We start from the raw sequence: 21,565 nt of genomic DNA, 5'->3' as shown, positions 1-21,565 counted from the left end.
TAGTTAGTGACTTGCCATTGTTCACACAGCTAGAAGGTGGTAGAGACAGAGCTGTGACTTGAATGACATTTTACTGGTTCTTTATGCAGTCTCTTCTCTCCATATCTGGCCACCTAAGTGAGCCACTCTATTAAAAAAAAAAGTTTTGTTTTGAGGACTGCAACATTTCAGGATTCTGTCCTGTTAAGAATTATTTTTAGAGTAAGGTGGTATGGCTGGCTGCATGTTGTGTAACCTAATTCAATAGGCTCCTTATAAAAAGAGCTGTGATTTTAGGCTGCCATTGAACAGGCCTTCAGACACCTAGTAAACTGACTAGTATTTGAAGCGGTTGGTATGTTAATGTGGTGCTAAATCCCCTGTAGCATATCTGCTTAACTAATGGTTTCTAAACAGGCTCTTGCTCTCCAAGATGGTCTGTGTTCTTTTTTTTCTGACACACTCATTTAATTTCTAACTCACAAGGCATTTGCTTATTTATTTTCATTGTTCTTGATAATAATTCTAAGCCATTAGAGGGGAAAATTATATTCAAAAATGCTGTTTCACACTTTATTTGTTTGATGATTTAGAGCGATAGAAAATAGCACATTTGCTGGCTTTTATAGTCTGATAATTATTCACATCCATCAAACCATTCCAGGGGAATAAACAAACCACCGTGAACATTACCCTATTAATAGCATCCTCTGTGGCAGGCATCTGGGCAGGATCTTTCTAAGACAGTGTCTTACGTTCACTGAGTTGGATACAGAGGGTACGTTTCTTCCTGATTATCTTTATCTCAGATTCTTATACTCCTTGGCTAGTAAGGAATCTTTAATAGAAGTATAGATTTATTAGGTATAGATAAATTTGATGAGCCTGAGATCTGAAGATGAATCATAGGGTCATAGATTTAGAACTGGAAGGGACCTAAGAAGCCATTGAGTCCAACGACGCATTTTTGAGGAAATCAAGGCCCAGGAGGCTATGCTTTTATAAAATGTATCAAAGGTAGCATTTGAGCCCAGGTATTCATGACTCCCAAGTCTAGCACTGTGTCAACAAGCTGCTTCTTTAGTTAGCTTGGATATCTTTTGCATATAGATACCTTCATTGTCTTTACTTGACCCGATTTACAATCAAATTTTAGAGTTCAGAAGCAATTTAATTAAATACCATCATTTTCCAGATAAGGAAGAAAAAAGAATAGAGAATATAAAGGACAAGTCCATGTTGGAAGTAGGGGTGGGGTTCTGTGCTGTGTGAAAAGTGACTTGCCTAAGGTTTTTAATAGGTTAGCTTTAAGAATGGTAGACCATGAAAGCAATAAAGGCATTATTTATAGATAATTCAATCTAGAAGTTAACAGATAGTTTCATAATTTAACTTGGTTTTAAGAAATGTTTTCTTGATATTAAAAAAAATTGTTACTTTCCTCTGATTTTTGTCCCTTTTCACTAAAAAAAAAATTTAGTCATTAAACATTTGTTAAGTGACAGAAAGCCCTGGGGATACAGAAAGAGACAAGATAGTTCATGTCCTTGTGGGAGCTCACAATCAAATGGGAGAGACAATAAGCAAACAAATATGTACAAATAACAAATAACTGTAGCATGAATAGATATAATTTAGGGTGGGATTACACTAGAATTAAGAGGAGTTGGGAAAGACTTCTTTAGAGCAGGCCTGGACAACTGATGGCTCATGGGCTGCTTGCAGTCCTCCAAAGGATTTAGAGTGGCCTGTGAAAAATGTAGGGCTGCCACTCCATCCTCTCCTGTTTGTCACATGGCTTGTGGCAATCAGCCATTGTCAGTCTGTTTACTTCTTTGGCCTGAAGAAGTTTCAAGTTGTGTAGGTCAGCTGTAGAAGATGGGATTTTAGCTTTAGGTTGTAAGGTAACATAATGTATTCTTGAAGAAGCCATACTGACTTTTAATGATGAATGCTTTCTCTTAAAAAATTATTCCAGGGGTGGCTAGGTGGTGCAGTGAATAGAGTACTGGCCCAGGAGCCAGGAAGATCTGAGTTCAAATCCAGCCTCAGACACTTAACACAAAACTAGCCATGTGACCTTGGGCTAGTCACAACCCCAATTGCCCTACCTTCCCCTCTCCAAAAAGCAAAAAAAAAAAAAATTATTCCAGAATTTTGCCTGGAATAGAAGTAAAGCTTATTGGCCCATGTCTACAGATGCCACATTCCTTCCTCCCTCGTCATTATGTCCTCTTCCCGCCCCCCGTCCCCTGCCCCATTTTCTAGTTCTTCAGCAACTTACATTTCTTTAAGATCTTAAAGATCCCTGAGAGAGGCTTAGTAATCATATTTTCCAGTTACTAAGTATACTGGAATGTAGTTCATCTGGGTTCAATGACTTGAACTCAGTTTATTAGGAAGCTAGGTTATTATGTGATTTTCTTTTCATTTGGATTTTTACTCCCATTTTTGTTCTTTTCTATCCAGAGATCATTTTTCTTGAAGAGGAAGCAGTTTTAATGTTATTTATTTTACCAATATATTTCCTTTCTCTTTCATCTTGTCACCCTCATCATTTGTCCTTTTCCTTTTTTTATCTTCCTCTTGCCCCTAGCATAGTCCTATGTAGATGCCAGGCCAGTCATTGAATTAAGAAGACCTGGATTTAAACTGTATATTTGATACCTAGCCTTTCAATGCTCAGGACAAGCATAGTTGCCTTTCTGTATCAGTAAAGGGAGTTTCTACAACAGGAATTTCCTATACCAGTAAAACCGTAATCTAGGCCAGAGCTTCTTAAACTTTTTCCACTCCAGAGAGATCTCTTTTCATCTTTCTGAAGTGTTCATTGGAGTTGCATGGCCTGAGGGCACGTGCAGTGCAAAGTGCACATGTTTTGTGATTGCAGGAAAGTTGTGTGATGCAACACAGGCAAGTGCTGCCAGAAACAACCTCAGATTCATTACTTGTCTGATTTTTAATGAATTTTTGGTCATTGTGCCTTCAGAAACCTTTCACTCTTGCCAATTTTTTCATGACCTAGGCTCTGACCTAGACATTTTAAAAACAACAAAAGACTCCAGAGAGTAAAGATGAGTATATTAATTATTTGATACTAATATACTGTCCGTTTTCTTTCGCCTGAATTTCCTTGCCTTTATTTGACACTGTTGGAGATTGAGCTAGGACAATGGGGTAACAAATAGGAAGTTGGTTGTACAGGGAGTTCCCCACAACCATGCCCATCTCTACCCTCAAACTCTCTAGACTGAATCCTGATCAGGAAATCTAAGAACAAGTTTTGAAGCCCAGGTCAATGTAAGGAAAGAGAGAAGTCTGCAGACAGTGGGGTTGGGGTCTGGCCAGGAGTATGCACACAGGTGGACTATTGATGCAAGGAGAGGCTGTGCACCAGGGCCAGAGGAGATCGTAGACCCCTGCGAAGCATCCCTAGATCCATATAAAGGGACCATGATGGGAACAGGTCCCAATTAGCAGTTTTGTTACCTGCTACTCAGGGTCCAGGTTAGAGATCCAGGGTGAACTGAGGAAAGGACTTGTACTTATGGTAAAGAACAGTTATGGGCTTAGGACAGTATACCAAGAGAGGACCAAGTTGGTGTGAATCCCAGGAGCAGAGGAGGTTCTCACTTCCAGCTTTTAGCCCAATCTGAAGCCACAGAGGAATAACCAGGCTAAGAATACCAGACTAAAGGGGAGCCTGCAGTCTTCTTCTAAAGCAGTAGAGCTTCCCCACTGGCTAATAATGGCTAAGTCTAGCAGCAGTCTGGAACTTGCAGAGCTCAGATCAGTGAGGCATCAATCAGACTTTGTCAACCACTTTGGAAGGACTGAAAGCTTGCAAGTCCCTACTTTGAGCTATCCATGGGATCTTGCAACAACACAACACTTTGTACATCAAGAAAGTAGCAGCAGGATCATTGTTGTGCCAAAAGAAGCGAGACAAGAGACCTTCGGGTACAATTTGGAAGTGGATTTTACTTTTTCCGCAGGACTGCCCAGGGTCAGGCCCAAATCGAAGTGAGTCTGCATGAGTGCCACGTGGCCAACATTTAGGTATTCAATAGGCCAACATTTAGGTATTACGTAAGCAGAAACTTATGTTTCTGTAAAAGGCCCAAAACAGTGATTGGTCAGTAGACACCAGCCAGCACCAAGTCTCCCTGACCTGGAAGGTGAGCTGACTGGGGAAGGCGGAGCTAAACCCCTCAGTCTGCTCACTTCCTTGTGGAAGAGCTGAGGTTGGGAGATGGGCAAGCCAGGTACAACATCATCCCAGACCTTCCCTCTAAAAGTGTGGCAGAGCCCTGCTCTAACTTCAAATCTGAAGTCAACTAAGTAGGTTGGAATTAAAAAAAGAAAGAACCTTGTCATTATGATGATGACAAGGATACTCAAAACTCAAACTTAGAAAATAATTCCAAAACATCTATAAGCAAAGCCTCAGAGAAAAGCATAGTTTGGCTAAAAGATTCAACTAGAATTCCCAGAAGAGATGAAGCAAGAGTTTTAAAAAAGTTATATATTTTTTAACAATGAAGTAAGATCACTAGAGGGGAAAATTGACATAAATGTAAGAGTTATGGAAGAAATAATTGGAAAAGGAATTAGCAGCTTGACTTAGAGGTATAAAATCTTGCCAAACAGCAAACTTGGGGGCTGGGACAGGGGAGGGTGGGAAACTGACCTAGGAAACAGAGTGAAGAGAGAATATTTCAGTATTGTAGAATATCTGATAGCCAGATTTAAAAAAAGAGCATAGATATCCTGATTCCAAGAAATATTAAAAGAAAACTGCCTAGATCTCTTAGAACCAGAAGGCAAAGTGAAAGAGTATGCTAGTCACCTCCTGAAAAAAACTTTAAAATGAAAACTCCTAGGAATATCATAGCCAAAATGCAATTTCCATATCAAAGAAAATATATGGCAAGCATGTAGAAAGAATTCAAATACCAAGTAACTGCAGTTTAAGATCACACATGGTTTAGCAGCCCCTATTTTATAGAAGTAGAGAACTGGCATTAGCACAAAAAGAAAATTGTTTTTATATACAGTTCTACTAAGGCAGACCAGTAGTCAAACTGTTCCTCTTACATCATTAAACATGATTGATTATTCTAGACCTGTCAACTTTTTGAGTATGTGATCAATTTAAGTAGCTTTTCAGCTGGATACTTGCATACAGCTTTTTTTTGGCTGTTCCACTGAAGTCAAATTCATAGAACATATTTTTTAAGAATTGCTAATCTAATCCAGTCCTGTCATTCTATTAATGGAGTAAACTGAGGTCAAGAGAATAGTTGATCTTAGATTGTTGGTTGGTGGTAGAATGGCTCTAAATTGTCTCCTCCCCCATTTTAAAAGTGAAACCATTATTCAGAATATTTCCAGATCTCTTGTTACTTAAGAGCTTTAGAATGCATGCTCTTTTCTTTTCCCTTGCCCCCTCTCCTTTTTAAAGTTCTAGCCTTCTTTCATTAAGGCTTTGCTAAACTACAGCCCTAATGCTCTTTTTCTTCTCTGATTTCATATACCCCTTGTGCTATTGTTTGGCAGCTATGTTTAGTGTCCTGTGACATCCCTAGCTTTCTCTCAACCTCTTTTATAAATCTTTTTTAAAAAACTGTTTTTTACACATACCATGAGTTCCTCAAGGGCAGTCTTATATGCCTTTGACATTTCTTACAGTGTCTTGCATGGAGTGCATACTCAGTAAACAAGTTTTGATTTCACTGCATTTTTCTGGCCAGGAATTTTTCATGTTTGCCAGTGAAGGCTAACCTTCTAAAAAATGTTGGTACATTTTGTCTGCCTTGACCTCCTTGGCATTTTTGTGGCATTAAATTCAATGCTACAGAACACATTTGATCTAGTTGCTGGGGTTAATTCTGACAGCCCCACCCATAGCTACATATATATTTATCTATCTGTCTATCTAGATAGATATATATAGTTGAACTATTCATACCCTTCCAGTTTATACTTGCTGAGGATTACTTTGTATGAAACTTTAGAAGTATTGAGAACTTAGAAAATGTGTAGTAAAACAAATTTAAAAGAAATGTCTGGTCATGCCCCTATTTGGTGTAATAACCAATTGATTTGCATAGTTGTGTTGGGTCAAGGAGTGATTGGGCAGTCTATGGGAGTTGGAATTGATTTCAAAGCAGCTCTTTGGCTGTTTGAAGATATCTGTCATGTATTTATACTAAATTTTTTTCACATGTATTGGAGGAGGTGGAAGCCGGAGCCGAGGAAAGGGCACAGCTCTTCCTGCTCAAGCTGTGTTAGGCAGCTTGCAGGTTTCTGTTATCCTAATCCTAACCCAGCCCACTCCCCTGTCCAATCTCACCATTGGTTGGTGAGGTAGGCTTGCAGTCTCTTCCAGAGTAGCTAGCTAATAAGTGCAAAGCAAACTCACTCCTCATTACCATAATTCATGAATTAGTGTCCTATCCAAAGATGGTGTTTTCCTATCCCATATTATGCACCAAATTTGGAGATGAGAGTTACAATTGATAATCCTTTATTGTCATAATTATTTATTTGACCCTTCTACCCAATCAGAGGGAAGCATCCTTCATTCCCTTACTTATGCATATCTACACACCAGATTTGGGGACAACTAATGAGAAGGTGGCTAGTGTTGTTTCCTTTAAGTTTCATTACCTCGTTCAGGGGCCTGTGGAAACTTAACCCTTTGCTATCTCTCAATATAGTTTACTAAGTGACAAGGATACAAAGAAAGGAAGAAACGGTCTCTTTGCTCAAGGAGCACATATTCTAATGGTGGGCACAAGATATAAATAACTAGGTATAGACAATTACATACAGAGTAGATGGGAGGCATGTAAGTGAAGGATGAACTAGAGTGGGGAGAGACTTGAGGCAGGGAGACATGACAGAAGGCTGAGATGTTGAGGGTGGTTTGCTGTGTGAGTGGAGAGAAGGGGGACATATATTAAAATATTTTGAAGGTATAAATGATTGCAGATTGGCTATGTAGAGTGAATGTGAATGAAAAGGGAGGTGGCATTGACAGTTAATAGGGAAGTTTGGACAGAGGAAAAGAGGATTTGGAGTGAAAATAATGAGTTTTGTTTTGGACATGCCTTTGAGCATCTTATATGGGATGCCTAAGAGGCAGTTGTTTATGTGAGACTGGAACTGAGGAGAGAGGTTAGGGTGAATATTTAGATATGACAATTGATAATGAGAGTTGAATTCATTGGAATTGATGAAGATCATCAACCGAGCTATTAGTGGATATGACTTGAATGAAGAACCAGCAAAAGATCATTCAGTTAGGTAAACTGGAATTCAAACAAGATTCTAAACTCCAAACCCAGTGTTCTTTCTCATGAGGCTGCACTCCCTCCTACATTTGTTAAGCTGCTTCTTTGTGAATTACCTGTGTTGTGGTTGGAGAATATTGCCTTTATATTCTCTCCATCCCATTCCCCTCCTTTGTCATATTGGTAGAGTGTCAGATGGAGAGAAAAATTGTGTTTGTTGCATTGTCTGTTTGTGGTCTTTTTGATCAGCACCAGGTCTTTTTCATGTTCCTGGCTTACTGTTACTGCCCTGGTACTGCTTTTCTCAAAACTTTGGGTACTTTGGCTTCATTAGTTTGTATACTTCTGGAAGGTTACTTTGTATCTGCTTTGTATTTGTTGCTTCCCTGTCAGAATGGAAGTGCTTTGAGGACAGACTATTTTGCTTTTGTTTCAGTATTTGCTGCATCTGACCAGATCTTTGACTTAGGTCTTCATCAGTATAGAAAGCTCCTAATGAGGAACTATTCATGCCAGTACAAATTGGCACTTGTTCTTCACCTTGCCTGCTACACTGGAGGGTTAAAATGAGCCTTATCTAGGGCCACATAGCCTTTTAGTCAGAGGTGAAACTTAAATCCAGGCTTTCCCATCTTTTAGGCCAGCTCCAGCTGTACTGGCTCACATAGTAAAAGCTTAAATATTTGTTAGTTTATTTGATTACTGAATGGCCTAGCATTTTTTGGAAGGTTTGGAAGAGGGGTAAGGTGTGAGAAAAAGGCAAGGGGCTTTTTTAGCTAACTGTGTATGGTTAACTTTTTGTCAAAAGAATGTTGCAAGAGGGAACAAAAAACACTTCTTGTTAAATAGTAATTTTGTATTTATTGGAGGATGAGGTAGTTTTTATTCATGGGCTTTTTATAGCTTTATAGACCAGTAGATTCAGTTCTGTTGTCCAGCTTTCCTGGCCAAACAAACTCCACTTTAATCTCCCCAGGGGTTCTTCTTCTGAACACTCAGTTTGGCTTCTTGCAATCTGTAGTTTCAGATAACAGAAGAACCATGTTCCAATGTATTAAACTTTTAACATCCCCCAGATTCAATTAATCTTATCTTTACAACTCCCAATTACAGGCAGTAATTAAGTGAAAGCATCATTGTAGACTAGGGATATTACATTAATCATCAGCAGCCTTGTAGCCATAAATTAGTTCTTTCCCAATCCTTTAGCATTTTCCCAGAAGAAACAGAATGTTTCATTTCCCTATTTTAAGGGACATTAATCCCAAAAAGGAGCTTTGGATCAGGATTAATTTTTATCATCTTTATGTAAGTGATAAATGGCTACTTTCAAAGGATAACTGCTAAGTTTTTGTAAGACAAGTGGAATTGAATTGTTTGATAATTATTAAATAGTTGAAGGTACTGCCATTATTTTGGCCACAGGGTACCTAAGAGTCCATAAATATATTAATTATTTCTATTCTCTGAGATCAAACACTACATGATATTTTTCCTATTTTGTTTTTAAAACTCCCAACTTAAATGGGCTCAAATGGTTCTAAAGTCTGGAAGTACCTTCTGTATAATGGTCTTTTTCCTTCTTTTTCCTTGCATCATTGAATAAGGTTTCAAGAGGAAAAATTGTCTTGTTTCTGACAGATCAAATTGTGAAACAGGAAAAATGGTAATTTCTGGTACAGGATTGTACCCTGGAATGAGGAACACATGAAAACCGGGAAATAACACATAATATATTTAATTCCTCTTGCTTGGGGGCAGGGAGACTTTATTTGGCCCTATCCTCTTTTCTTGGAAGGGGTAGAGTTTAAAAGGCTTGAGATTGATGGCACACAATTCTAGTTTTGTGTTGGTAAAGGAGCCTTGCTAATGGTCCTTGTTTGCTATCATTTCATTTGACGATTGAATTTTATATTAGCTAAAGTGTCTCCCTTGGAATGGATATGAGTGTGGATGGGAAAGAGGAATTAGAATTTCCTAGCATTCTCTGTATTGCAAGTTTAGTGCTCTGCCTCATTTCTTAGGCAACAGAAAAAAAGTCCAAGTTCATCTCTCAAACATAAACCCACCTGGGGTATTTGCATGTAACATTAGTAGGGCATTACTTTGCTACCTTCCAACTTCCACTTTCCATAATGTTTTGAATATGACTTTGTATCTTCAAATTAAATTTCTTTCTCATTACAGAAATGTTTTGTTCCTTTAGTTAATGTGCAATAAACAAAAGTTCTGGTTGAAAGCTCTATGGATTTGCAAAGGCTTCAGGAAGGTAGTTGACTGGAGTTTAACTTTATGCTTCAGTATGTCATTCTCTGAATGGGGGAAAATGCTAGAAGTATTTTTTTTTACTTTATCAAATGCTTTATTAACTTCTAGTTGACATCATTCATTTCTGCAAGATTTTGAGTTACAAATTTTCTCCCCATTTTCCCCCAACCTACCACCCCAAAATAGCGGTCCGACTGGATATCCCCTCCTCCAATATGCTCTCTCTCCCATATCTTCCCTCATGCCCCCTCCGACTTTCCAGTAGGGCATGGTGGATCTCTCTGCCCCAGTGCCTGTATATCTTATTTCCCAGTCACATATAAAATAATTTAAACATTTGATTTTAAAACTTTGAATTCCAGATTCATTCCCTTCCTCCCTCACCTTCCTCCCTCACCCACCCTTACTGGGAAGATAAGCAATTCATTATAGGTTGTACATGTGTAGCTATGCAAAACATTTCCATAGTGGATATATTGTAAAAGACTGACTATATTTCCCTCCCTCTTGTTCTATTCTCTACTTTGATCGTGTCCCTTTTCAAAAGTTGGTGCTTCCAACTTCCCTCCGCCCTAGCCTGCCCCCCCCTTCCATCATTCTCCCTCTCATCCCCTTCCCCCCTGCTCTCCTGTAGGGTGAGGTACCTTATTTAGTGTGTATGTCATTCCCTCCCTAAGCCAAATTCACTGAGAATAAGGTTGACCCATTCCCTTTTGCCTTCCTGTTCTTTCCCTCCATTGTAACCATTTTTCCTTGCCTCTTCTATATGAGATATTTTACCCCATTCTGTCTCTCCCCATCTCTTCTCATTATATTCCTCTCTCACCTCTTAATTTCACCCTTTAAGTTTCATCCCTTCTCATTAAATTGGTCCTGTGCCCTCTATCTATGTATACCTGTACACATATATACACACACACACGTATTCATACTTCCATATACCCTCCTATACATATATGTGTGTGTATTTCTATTCCCTTCAGCTATTTCCATACTGAGAAAAGTTTAATCTTTTACAATTATAATTTTGCCATGTAGGCATTGTAAATAGTTTAACTATGATAAGTTCCTTATGATTTCTTTTCCCTGTTTACCTTCTCATGCTTCTCTTGCTTCTTGTATCTGAATGTCAAATTTTCTGTTCAACTCTGGTTTTTTCAGCAAGAATACTTGAAAGTCCTCTATTCCACCGAATGACCATACTTTCCTCTGAAACATGATACTCCGTTTTGCTGGGTAGGTGATTCTTGGTTTTAATCCCAGCTCCTTTGACCTCCGGAATATCATATTCCAAGCCCTTTGATCCCTCAGTGTAGAAGCTGCTAGATCTTGTGTTATCCTGATTGTGTTTCCACAATATTAAAATTGTTTCTTCCTAGCTGTTTGTAATATTCTCTCCTTGATCTGGGAATTCTGGAACCTGGCTATAATATTCTTAGGAGTTTTCTTTTTGGGATCTTTTTCAGGAGGTGATCAGTGGATTCTTTCAATCTCTATTTTGCCCTCTGGTTCTAAAACATCAGGGCAATTTTCCTTGAGAATTTCTTGAAGGATGATTTCTAGGTTCTTACTTTGATCATGACTTTCAGATAGTCCAATAATTTTAAAATTATCTCTCCTGGATCTATTTTCCAGGTCAGTGGTTTTCCCAATTAGATATTTCACATTGCCTTCAATTTTCTCATTTGTTTGGGTCTGTTTAATGGCATCTTGATTTCTCATAAAGTCACTAGCTTCCATTTGTTCCAATCTAATTCTGAAGGAGTGATTCTTCTCAGTGAGCTTTTGAGATTCTTTTTCCATCTGGCAAATTCGGCTTTTTAAGGCATTCTTGTCCTCATTGCCTTTTTGAGCCTCTTTTGCCATTTGAGTTAGTCTATTTTTTAAGGTGTTATTTTCTTCAGTCAGGTAGTTGACTCTCATTTCATGATTTTCTTGCATCATTGTCATTTCTCTTCCCAATTTTTCCTCCACTTCTCTTATTTGGTTTTCAAAATCCTTCTTAAGGTCCTCTATGGCCTGTAACCAGCTCGTATTTTTCTTGGAAGCTTTTGGTGCAGGAGTTCTGACTTTATTGTCTTCCTCCTGTTCCATGCTTTGATCCTTTTTGTCCCCAAAAATAGAATTGTAAAGTTGGATTGCTTTGCTTCCTTTGCTTGCTAATGTTGCCACTCAATTACATAACTTTTGAGCTTTCTGCCACAGTAGGACTCTGCAACTAGACAGGGGAGCTTTGTCCCAAATTACTGGGGTTTTCTCAGCTGCCAAAGCTATTAGTTGGGTGCCCTCTCTGAAGCCTTCACACGCTCTGGCAAGCTGGTCACACACCCCAGGCCCTCCACCCCAGACATCAATCCAGATCCAAGCAGGTTAAAGCAAGAGCTATTACCCCTCACACTGGTCTTTTGGTCCCCCTACAGTTTGCAAGCCAGGAGCTGAAGCTGTCACGTGGTGGCAGCTGCCCTGCAGAGGCGCCTCAGCGGCTTCTCCCTCCAGGGGATAAAAGCTGGACTGCACTCCTGAACTGCCGCTCCCAAAGTCCACACTGCACTGACCTCTCACTTTGCCCTTAGCATCTCTGTGTTGATAATTCTATAAATCACCACAGCTGCTGGTGATCTGAAGTCCCTCTAGGCAGCAGCTGTTCAGTCCACCCTGAGGCTAAAACCTCGGGCTGGAGTGGGTCTGGGTTCAGCTCCCAGAGCACTGTGCCAGCCTGCCAGGTTGTCCTCAGCAGGAGGTTAGCTTCTCTGTGTCATTTTGTGGGTTCTGTAGCTCCACAGTTTGTTCAGAGTCACCTTTTACATGAATTGGAGGAGGTGGAAGCCAGAGCCACAAGGAAGTCTTGTTTCTACTCCACCATCTTGACTCTGCCCCCCTGGAGTATTCTTTTTTATTGGAGTTGTACTTCCAACTTTGAAAATGCAGCCTTTTAGTGACTTTGCTTTCCATTAATGGTGTAGTCACTATTTTCTGGTTTGTTTCTCATTCTCTTCTAGGTATGCTATACCTCCAGAACATGGCAAGCGTCTGGAACGTCTGGCAAAAGGTAAGCTTTTGCATCCACAGTTTTGGTTACCCTATGCTGACATTTCTAGAAATTACATGACGTTTTAGGTGTCACCTCTCTTTGAGAGACAGAAATGAAGTTTAAAAGGAATACTCTGTTAATGGCTTGACTAGAGCCTTTTGAAAAGTGTATTAGGCAGCACTGTAATAATAAGCATAAATAGGACTTTTAATGTTTTCCTCCTAGATGCTTTTAAGAATTTTGGGATTGGAATGCATTTACAGCTCTAAGTCATAGGCTCCTTTTTTCATAAATGTATAGCTTATTTTCTAGTTATTGTTACTCTATAATTTATCAGCTAGTTGGCTGTAGCAACAAGCACCCTAGCATACCCAGGATGGCTGCTAGCACAAGTTCTTTGATCTGCTTTTCTAAAGGAAAGCAACTCAGAAAGGGTTAACAATCTTACTTTAATCAAACACATATCATTTACCTAGTTTAGGGGAAAAAGTCAGCACCCTGAACTTCAGAGAATACAAACAGAAGTTAAAAGCAGGAAAAATACAGAGAAAAATAACAATTCAGCACACCAACAGACTGAGCTTCTATCTGTGTAACCATCACATATATACAGTTAGTCACTAGAGAGTGAAAAACCAACATTTGGGTTTTCAAAGCCAGGGGGGCTCAATGGACCAGAGTCTCATCTGACCAAATCACACAACTCTTCCCAAAGCAAAACTTTGGAGGTGTATATAGCCTTCTCCAGGGTGAGGGACATCATTACAACCCTCATGACGCACTTGACAACAAAGTGACAAAAGTTGTCCCTCCTGAAAAACAAGTCTCCATGTGACCACGTTTAGCCTATTAGGGGGCAGAGTTTATTTTAAAATCAGGAAAGGTCCTCAAATTCACCTAAGTCTATTAAGGGGCAGGGAAGATCCTCAAATTACCATTACCATTATAGAGGCATACTGGCTAAAACGCTGGACCTGAAGTCAGGGAGATCTGAACTCAGATTTGCCCTCAGTCACCAACAGTTAGCTGTGTGACCCTGTCAAGTCAGTTATTCTGTCTCATCTGTAAAATGAGCATAATAATAGCACCTCCAGGAGTTAATTCTGAGGATCAAATGAAATGGTATTTATTTGTAAAGAAATTTGCAAATCTTAAAATGCATATAAAATATTAGCTGGTACTAGACTATCAGTTTAAAATTCATTTATCAGTTCTTTCAGTTGTGTATTCTTATCTCTCCAACTCATTTGTAAGCCCTTGTATAAGGTTGTTGTTATGTCTTTGTCTATTTTATTATTTGTTTCTTTGCTGTATGAACTCTCCACAGTGTTTTTTTTTCTATCCCTTCTAGAATAGCTGTTTGTTTGTTTATTTATTTATTCATTCATTTATTTATTTGAAGATGATTCCCTCATTCCTCTTCCAGCTCTTTATTCTCCATTTCTTTTATTTATTTATTTTGCTTTTTGGGAGGGCAGTTGGGGTTAAGTGACTTGCCCAAGGTCACACGGGTGTGTGTGTGTGTGTGTGTGTGTGTGTGTGTGTGTGTGTGTGAGAGAGAGAGAGAGAGACAGAGACAGAGAGACAGAGAGACAGAGAGAGAGACTGAGAGACAGAGACAGAGAGACAGAGAGACAGATTTTCAAAGTATCTGAGGCCGGATCTGAACCCAGGTCCCCCTGACTCCAGGGCTGGTGCTCTATTCACTGCGCCACCTAGCTGCCCACTGCTGAGTTTATTTAACTGTTTATATATTGAGTTATCTAACTAAAATGTATTGGGCAGTCATAGTGACTTGTAGAAATTCACACAGCAAAACAGCTGTCACTAACCAAGAAGACCACTTCTATAAACCGTAAGTTCTATGGCCATAGATCAGAACACAGCTTATCTGTAGGGGCCATACAAAAAATGCTAGCTGCACTTCAGTCTGATTTCTACTTTTGTTTTGTTTTTGACTTCCTTAGAGTCCAGTCTGGATTGAGAATAAATTCATTCCTAAAAGCAGCTAGAGAGCAACCCAGTTTTGGGTAATAGGGCAGGCTTTAGGTCTCCAGATGTTTAGAAAATCCCTTTTTGGGTTTTTTTTATAGTAGGAAACCAAAGTGAATGCAGGTGGAACTTGGCAGAGGAAATTCTGAGTAGGCAAAATAAAGCTTCCCTCATTGATAAAGGTTTTTTTTTTTTTGTGCCCAGAGTTAGTTGTTCTGTCATTGTTCTATTGTCACTCTTTTGTCTTTGTTCAATTAGAATCTCAAGTTTCAAAAGAATCATTGGTTATTAAATGTATGATAAACACTTATAAGCTATAGTGAAGGAAAAAAAAATTACTTTATCTTAGTACCTTCTGTCAAGCCCCTGTGATAGTAGAGTTCGGGACTGGTTCTTTACCTTCAGAATTGCTGTAGGAGTGTAGATGAGGGAAGCAGTTCGAGGGCTGCCTTGTACTGGGGGAGCAGTGCCAAACTCTCAGTTACCAGGGAACCCATTCTCAAAGTGTGCATTGCCTCACTATTTGCATGGAGAGACTGGGTAAGGGGGGGAGTGGAGAAGGTGGCAGGCATTTGGTGGGGAAGGGTTTAAAGCTGTAGTTTGAAAGATGAGAGGCTTGACATTTATGTTTGGGCTCAAGAGCCAATTTACATATTCCGACATTGTTATATTTTTAATTTTACCTTGTCTGGGAATTCTATTAGGGTGCACTGGAAATTGTTCCTTTTCCTTAGGATAAGAAATGGAATAATAGAATGGAATAGTGTTATTAAGCTCTTTGTGCATTTATTAAGCACTCTGTAACAATCACTGGAGATACATACTAAAGAATGAGATAGTTGCTAATGGAGGGACACAATACATAAAGGAGGGTTCGGTGCCTGAAAGATGAAAAGGTTTTGGTTAGTGCTTAGGTTCTCGAAGAATGGAACTAGGCAGATCGCATTTGGTGAACTGGGACCTGAGGCAAAGTCCCAGATCCCTGGTGGTTAGACTGACTCTTCTTTTAACCATTCAGGTCATCTTCTTACACCCTGTATATCCAATTCTTGAAAATCCTCAATATTATCTTTCTACTGTTTTCTCTCTACTACCATGGCCACCACTCTATCAATCAATAAGTTTATTTTTAAAAAAAATTATTTTCAGTTTAAACATTCAGTTCCACAAGCTTTTATCAACAAGTATTTTTTAAGCTCTACTATGTGGTAGGCATTCTGCAAGTGTTGAGGATACAAAGGCAAAATTGAAAAAAGATCTTACATTCTGCCGGGGAAGCAAAACGAACGTAAACACTTGAGACACCCTAGAAAAGCATATATGAGACATATACAAAACAGACACAATGTACCTTGAATGTGAAAGCGCGAACAGCTGAGGGAACCAGTCTGAATCTTAAAGGAAGCCACGGACTCCAAAGGGCAGAAGTAAAGTACCAGCAGGGCTAATAACTACCATTGTCCAGCTATTTGAACTTAAGACTAGTCATAAGTCCTGGAAAAATTGGGTGACCTTAACCTCGTGTAGTTTAATTTATTATGAATTAGGAAAGGTATGGCAGTTGTGTATGAATTAAAGGTACTGTGAAATAGGTCAGTCAATCTTGAATATTTTCTTCTAGGCATTGCTTCCCTCATCCAGAGTATGGCAGTTTGCCTAGGATTTAATGCTAGATCATTGAAAAACTAGATCATATATTTAAATTTTAAAAATAACAAAAGAGAATGGAGTTTCTAGTGCTGATTTTATATAATCTTTGTCCTTATTAGAGGGCTGATTAAATAACAAGAGTTCAGAGGTATGCCTGATATAATTTCTTGGAGCCATAGGTGAGAGTTGGGTGGTAGGTGGACACCAAAGGTGGATGAGCAACCCTGAAAAAGGCATGGTAGTCCGTCACACCAGAGGTGCTAGTCTTCCCTGAACACCTCATATACCCTCTATAGGACTCTTCTCAGAAAAATGTTTGGTTCCTCCAGTCATAATTGTTGAAGGAAATGCTAAATATCAGACTTAGTGAAAATAAAAATGGAATTTTTTCCCTATCCAAATTCCTAGACTTTTTGAAATATGTATGTGGATTTCTTAAGGGTCTATGGACTCCAGGTTAAGAATTCCTGCTTTCGAACACAGATCTTGTGAAATTCCCAGCCCACAGTATTCTCCATTCTGATCTAGCTTCTGGTTCTACTATTTGCTTTAAAGATCACACATTTAATGAGCATACTCTCTTTGTCTTTTTCCATGTTACTGATAAAAGAATTAAGACTCACTAGGCCAAATACTGATCCCCTGGTCTTTCTCAGATACTGAAGATCTCCTGGAAAATTGACATTGAACCAGTAAAACTACTGTTTGAGTCCATCTATCTAAACAGTTCTGAATCCATCTGATTATATTGTCATCTGGTTCATATCTCTTCATCTCTTGACTAGAGTAGAAAGAGAATTGAGGCAGGGAAAGTTACCAGCTATCCAGACATAAGATGATAAGGCCCTGTTGGGTATGGGAGTAGAAATAAAGGAACATTTATAAGAGATGCCCACTGGTAGAATTGATAAGACTTGGTAACCTATTGGTTAAGGGGTAAGAGAATGAGGATGACACCCAGATTGTCAACCCTGGGTGACTAGGAAGATGGTGATTCCCCTCAATAGTAATAGAAAAATTTGAAAGAGGGGAAGTTTTTTGGGGAAAGATAATATGAATACAGGACATACATTTTGAGATATCCAAAAAGGTGGTTGGAGATTGGAGATTAGAGGTTTATTAGAGAGGTTAGGGCTAAAAAAATAGACCTAAGAATTGTCAGCCTAGAGATAATAATTGAATCCATGGGAGCTGGTGAAATTACCCAACAAAATAGTATAAAAAGAGGCTCAAGAAAGAACTATGGGAGATACCCATAGTGATAGGAGCAACTTGGATGATAATCCAGTAAAGGAGATTGAGTAGCAGCAGTCAGACAGGTAGAAGGATGACCAGGAACATACTGTCATGAAAGTCTAGAGAGATGGGTGATGTCAAATGCAAGATAGTTAGTGGGGGTGGATAGATCAAGAGAGATTTTTGATGATAGGGGAGATCTGGGCATCTTTGTAGTAGGCAGTAGAGCAACAGCCAGGAGATGAGGAGAGATCAAAGATTACTGAGAGAATAGGGAACGATAGAAGGGACAATCTTCTTTCTGGAGAAGACAGGGTGGAATGGAATCACATATGAATGTAGAAATATTTCCTTTGTCAAGGAGAAGGGCCATCTCTTTATGTGAGACAGGTGAAGGAGATAGTAGCAGAAGCTGTCTGGGTGATTTAAATGATGAATAGAAATAATGTTTTCAAACCCTTCATGACTTTTTCAGGTTCTGCCATTTCAGCAGTGCTGAATTCACCTAAATGTAGTATTGCTTCTTTCAGAAATCCTCCTTTAATTCCTCAATGTTAGAAAAGCTCTTCCTTTTAGATCTTATATAATATTTCTTTTAACAACTATCTAATGCATCGTGTGTTTGTATTATATATTTCTGTAATGATGGTGTTTTTTTTTCTCCTTTCTATACTGTAAGCTCCATGAAGGCAGTGACTGTTTTCTTTAAGCCTTATCTCCTCCAGGGTTCTGCACTCTGTCTCCTTCATAATATAATAGCCTACCCAAAGCATAACTATGTTCAGTGACTATGTGTTGTCAATGTTCTCATTGAATCTTATAGAATTTCTGGGCAACAAGGATTTGAGAAGAATGGGTTTATAGCTAGACCTGAGAGGCTATCTGGGCCAACTTCTTCATTTTATAGATAAGAAAACTAAGACTCAGAGAAGTAATAATTGCCAGGCTTGTATTTCTCCTTAGGTTCTCTGACTCTATTCAGCCTTCATTTTTTAAAATTTAGATATATATCTGAAGGATTGGTTGAAACAGCCTTTTCTGGGTTGAATTGTTGTACCTTTCTCGCTTTAAGCTGTTGCCCATTCGAGCGCTGTGGGGCCTCAGTTGTTAAATATCCAAACGTCTTGCTTTTTTTCTGTCTGCTGATTGACCTGACTTACATCTTCTAAAACCAGTAAAATGTAGTGAGGGACAGCTGACTATTCCTGTTGCGCCCATCTGTCCACTATCGAAATCATGAGTTTCACTACCCGCTCGACCACATTCTCCACCAACTACCGCTCCCTGGGCTCGATCCAGGCGCCCAGCCACCGGGTCCAGCCCTCTAGCAGCGCCGCCAGCATCTATGCAGGCGCCGGCAGCTCCAGCTCTCGAATCTCCGTGGCCCGCACCACCAGCTTCCGCGGGGGCTGGGGGGCCAGGAGCCTGATGGGGGGGCTGGGGGGATCGGGGGGGATCCAGGGGGAGAAAGAGACCATGCAGGACCTCAACGACCGCCTCGCCTCCTATCTGGAGCGCGTGCGGAGCCTGGAGACCGAGAATCGGAAACTGGAAGGGAAAATCAGGGAGCATATGGACAAGAAGGGGCCTCAGACCAGAGAGTGGGGACACTATTTCAAGATGATTGAGGATCTGCGGGCGCAGATCTATGCAAGCTCAGTGGACAAAGCCAGAATCGTCCTACAGATCGATAATGCCCGTCTGGCGGCTGATGACTTCAGAGTCAAGTATGAAGCAGAGCTGGCCATGAGACTGTCTGTAGAAAGCGACATTCATGGCCTCCGGAAAGTCATTGATGACACCAATGTGACCAGGCTGCAACTGGAGACAGAGATCGAAAACCTGAAGGAAGAACTGCTCTTCATGAAGAAGAACCATGAGGAGGAGGTGAATTCTCTACAAACCCAAATCGCAAGCTCTGGGCTGACTGTGGAGGTGGACTCTCCCAAATCTCAGGACTTGAGCAAGGTCATGGCTGATATCCGAGCCCAGTATGACGCTCTGGCTCAGAAGAACAGAGAGGAGCTTGACAAATATTGGTCCCAGCAGATTGAGGAGAGCACTGTGGTGATCAACATCAGATCTGAGGAGGTGGAAGCAGCCCAAAACAGTGTCACTGAGCTGAAACGTACAGTCCAGTCCCTAGAGATTGACCTGGATTCCCTTCGAAACCTGAAAACCAGCTTGGAGGACAGCCTGAGGGAGGTGGAGACCCGCTATGCTATCCAGATGGAACAGATCAACACAGCCCTGCTGCATCTAGAGGCAGAGCTGGGGCAGACTCGGACAGAGAGGCAGCGCCAGGCCCAGGAGTATGAGGCCCTGCTCAACATTAAGGTCAAACTGGAAGCAGAAATCAACACCTATAGAAACCTGCTGGAGAATGGGGAAGACTTCAATCTTGTGCATGCCTTGGACAGCAGCAGCAGTTCATTACATAAAACCAGCGCTCGGAGGACTGTAGACAGTAAAGTGGTGGCAGAGACCAATGACACCAAAGTCCTTCGGCGTTAGGGCCATAAACTGAAGACCTGGGCTAAGTCAGGAAGTTAATAAAGGTTCTTTGGTCACCTAAAAAAAAAAATGTAGTGAGGGACAAGGTGGTGGTACTTAAAAAAATTTAAATTGCAACTTGTTAGTACCTGAGGAAAATGTTAAACCTAATGGCTTAGACACCATTTAGAGATTACAGCCACATTTTCCCTGGCTGTCTTTATATTCACATCAGTGTGCAGTACATGGCACTTGCATTGCTTCTGTTGCTGGAAGCTTTTTTTTTTTTTCTGGCCAGGCTGGTGACCCTTGTTCCATATATGCTCAGCGATGTGAAACTTGAACTGAAGGTACTGAAGCATTTTGGAGTAAAGGAGCCCAACACACCTGTTCCCTGAGAGGGCCTTATTTCTTTGTCTGTAGTTCTCCATTTCTACAGTATAGTTTGCAAAGCGTTTTCCTGATAATATTTTTTAATATATTTATGATGAGTGATAGATGGCCTCATAATAAAGTAACATTTTATTTCATCTCCATTCAAATTCTTATATAATGTCTTATGGAACTGACTCTGGGCTCTCAAAGCCTTTGTTTGCCTTTGGTCAGAGCTCTGGCAAATCTTGAGTATAAAGTTGGCAGTGTATTATGTGCTGCCTGATCATCCCAGCTAAATTCAGTCAGTCAATAAATATTTATTACAAACCTACTCTCTACCAGAACTGGAGGTATTAAGAAAAGTAGAAAGACAGTTTCTGCCTTCAGAAAGCTAAGTTCAGTCTATATACAGGAAAATTGAAGATAATCATCAGAGAAGGAAGGCACTAGAATTAAGAGAGATCAGGAAAGACTTCCAGTAGCAGGTGGGATTTTAGATGGGACTTGGAGGAAGACAGAGGGAAGCCAGGAGGTGGAGATGAGGATGGAGAATTGCAAAGTTGTGTCTCATGGTGATGTATTTTTTAGCCACAGTAAGCGGATTTTGTTTTGTTTTGTTTAGTTTTTTTTTTTTTTTTTTTGCATTGTGTCCTTATTGGGGAGAAGCCACATAGAATCATAGATCCCTTAGAATATTTCTTTATTCTTGGAAGCTCTTAACAGGTGAAATTTTGATGACTTTTGAACATTCCTCATCAAAACTTTCCTCTAAACTCACTAATGAAGGAGGGAATGTGTTGCGAAGTCTAATAGAATTTTTGGCGACATATCTATATCCATTGCACTTTTATTACCAGATAGCCATTTATTCTATCAGTTGACTTTTTCCTTCTTCCACTTGAAATAGAGATTAGATTAAAAAAAATTTTTTTTCCTTGTGCCAACCAGCTCTTAGTGAAGCCTTTTCTGTTTTGTTTTTTGGAATAAATGAGTAAATTGAAGAGAAGGGGACACAAAATTTAGACATATGAAAGATTTGCTATAGTGAAGTGACATTGAGAAGCCAGCTGTATTAATTCTCCATGGATTTATTCAGAGACATAAGTAGAGGGATTTGATTTTTGTTTCTCTGTTCAAAAGACACTTTTTTTATTCAGATCTTGAGCTCCTAACAAGTTGCCATTTTCTTTTCTTTCTCTTTCTTTCTTTCTTTCTTTCTTTCTTTCTTTCTTTCTTTCTTTCT

The 21,565-nt window shown here is 39.8% G+C and overlaps 1 protein-coding gene and 1 pseudogene across 9 annotated transcripts in view; both read left to right on the top strand.

The window, feature by feature from the left end:
- The window catches only part of KDM4B (lysine demethylase 4B), a 286,229-nt gene that overhangs the window by 134,920 nt on the left and 129,744 nt on the right, over positions 1–21,565 (top strand). For all 9 annotated transcript variants that reach the window (XM_069086768.1, XM_069086769.1, XM_069086770.1 and 6 more), the window contains one exon: positions 12,545–12,594. In XM_069086768.1, the coding sequence (XP_068942869.1) occupies positions 12,545–12,594 (50 nt within the window). The remainder of the gene's footprint in view (positions 1–12,544; positions 12,595–21,565) is intronic.
- LOC138160170 (keratin, type I cytoskeletal 18 pseudogene) lies at positions 18,658–20,038 on the top strand (annotated as a pseudogene).

The sequence above is a fragment of the Petaurus breviceps genome, unplaced genomic scaffold, assembly GCF_028583685.1.
Source record: "Petaurus breviceps papuanus isolate PSGF00001 unplaced genomic scaffold, PetGlider_PUasm1.0 180, whole genome shotgun sequence".
Classification (NCBI taxonomy): domain Eukaryota; kingdom Metazoa; phylum Chordata; class Mammalia; order Diprotodontia; family Petauridae; genus Petaurus; species Petaurus breviceps.
The sequence above is the reverse complement of the archived record's forward strand: the minus strand, read 5'-3'. Positions and strand labels throughout refer to the sequence as shown.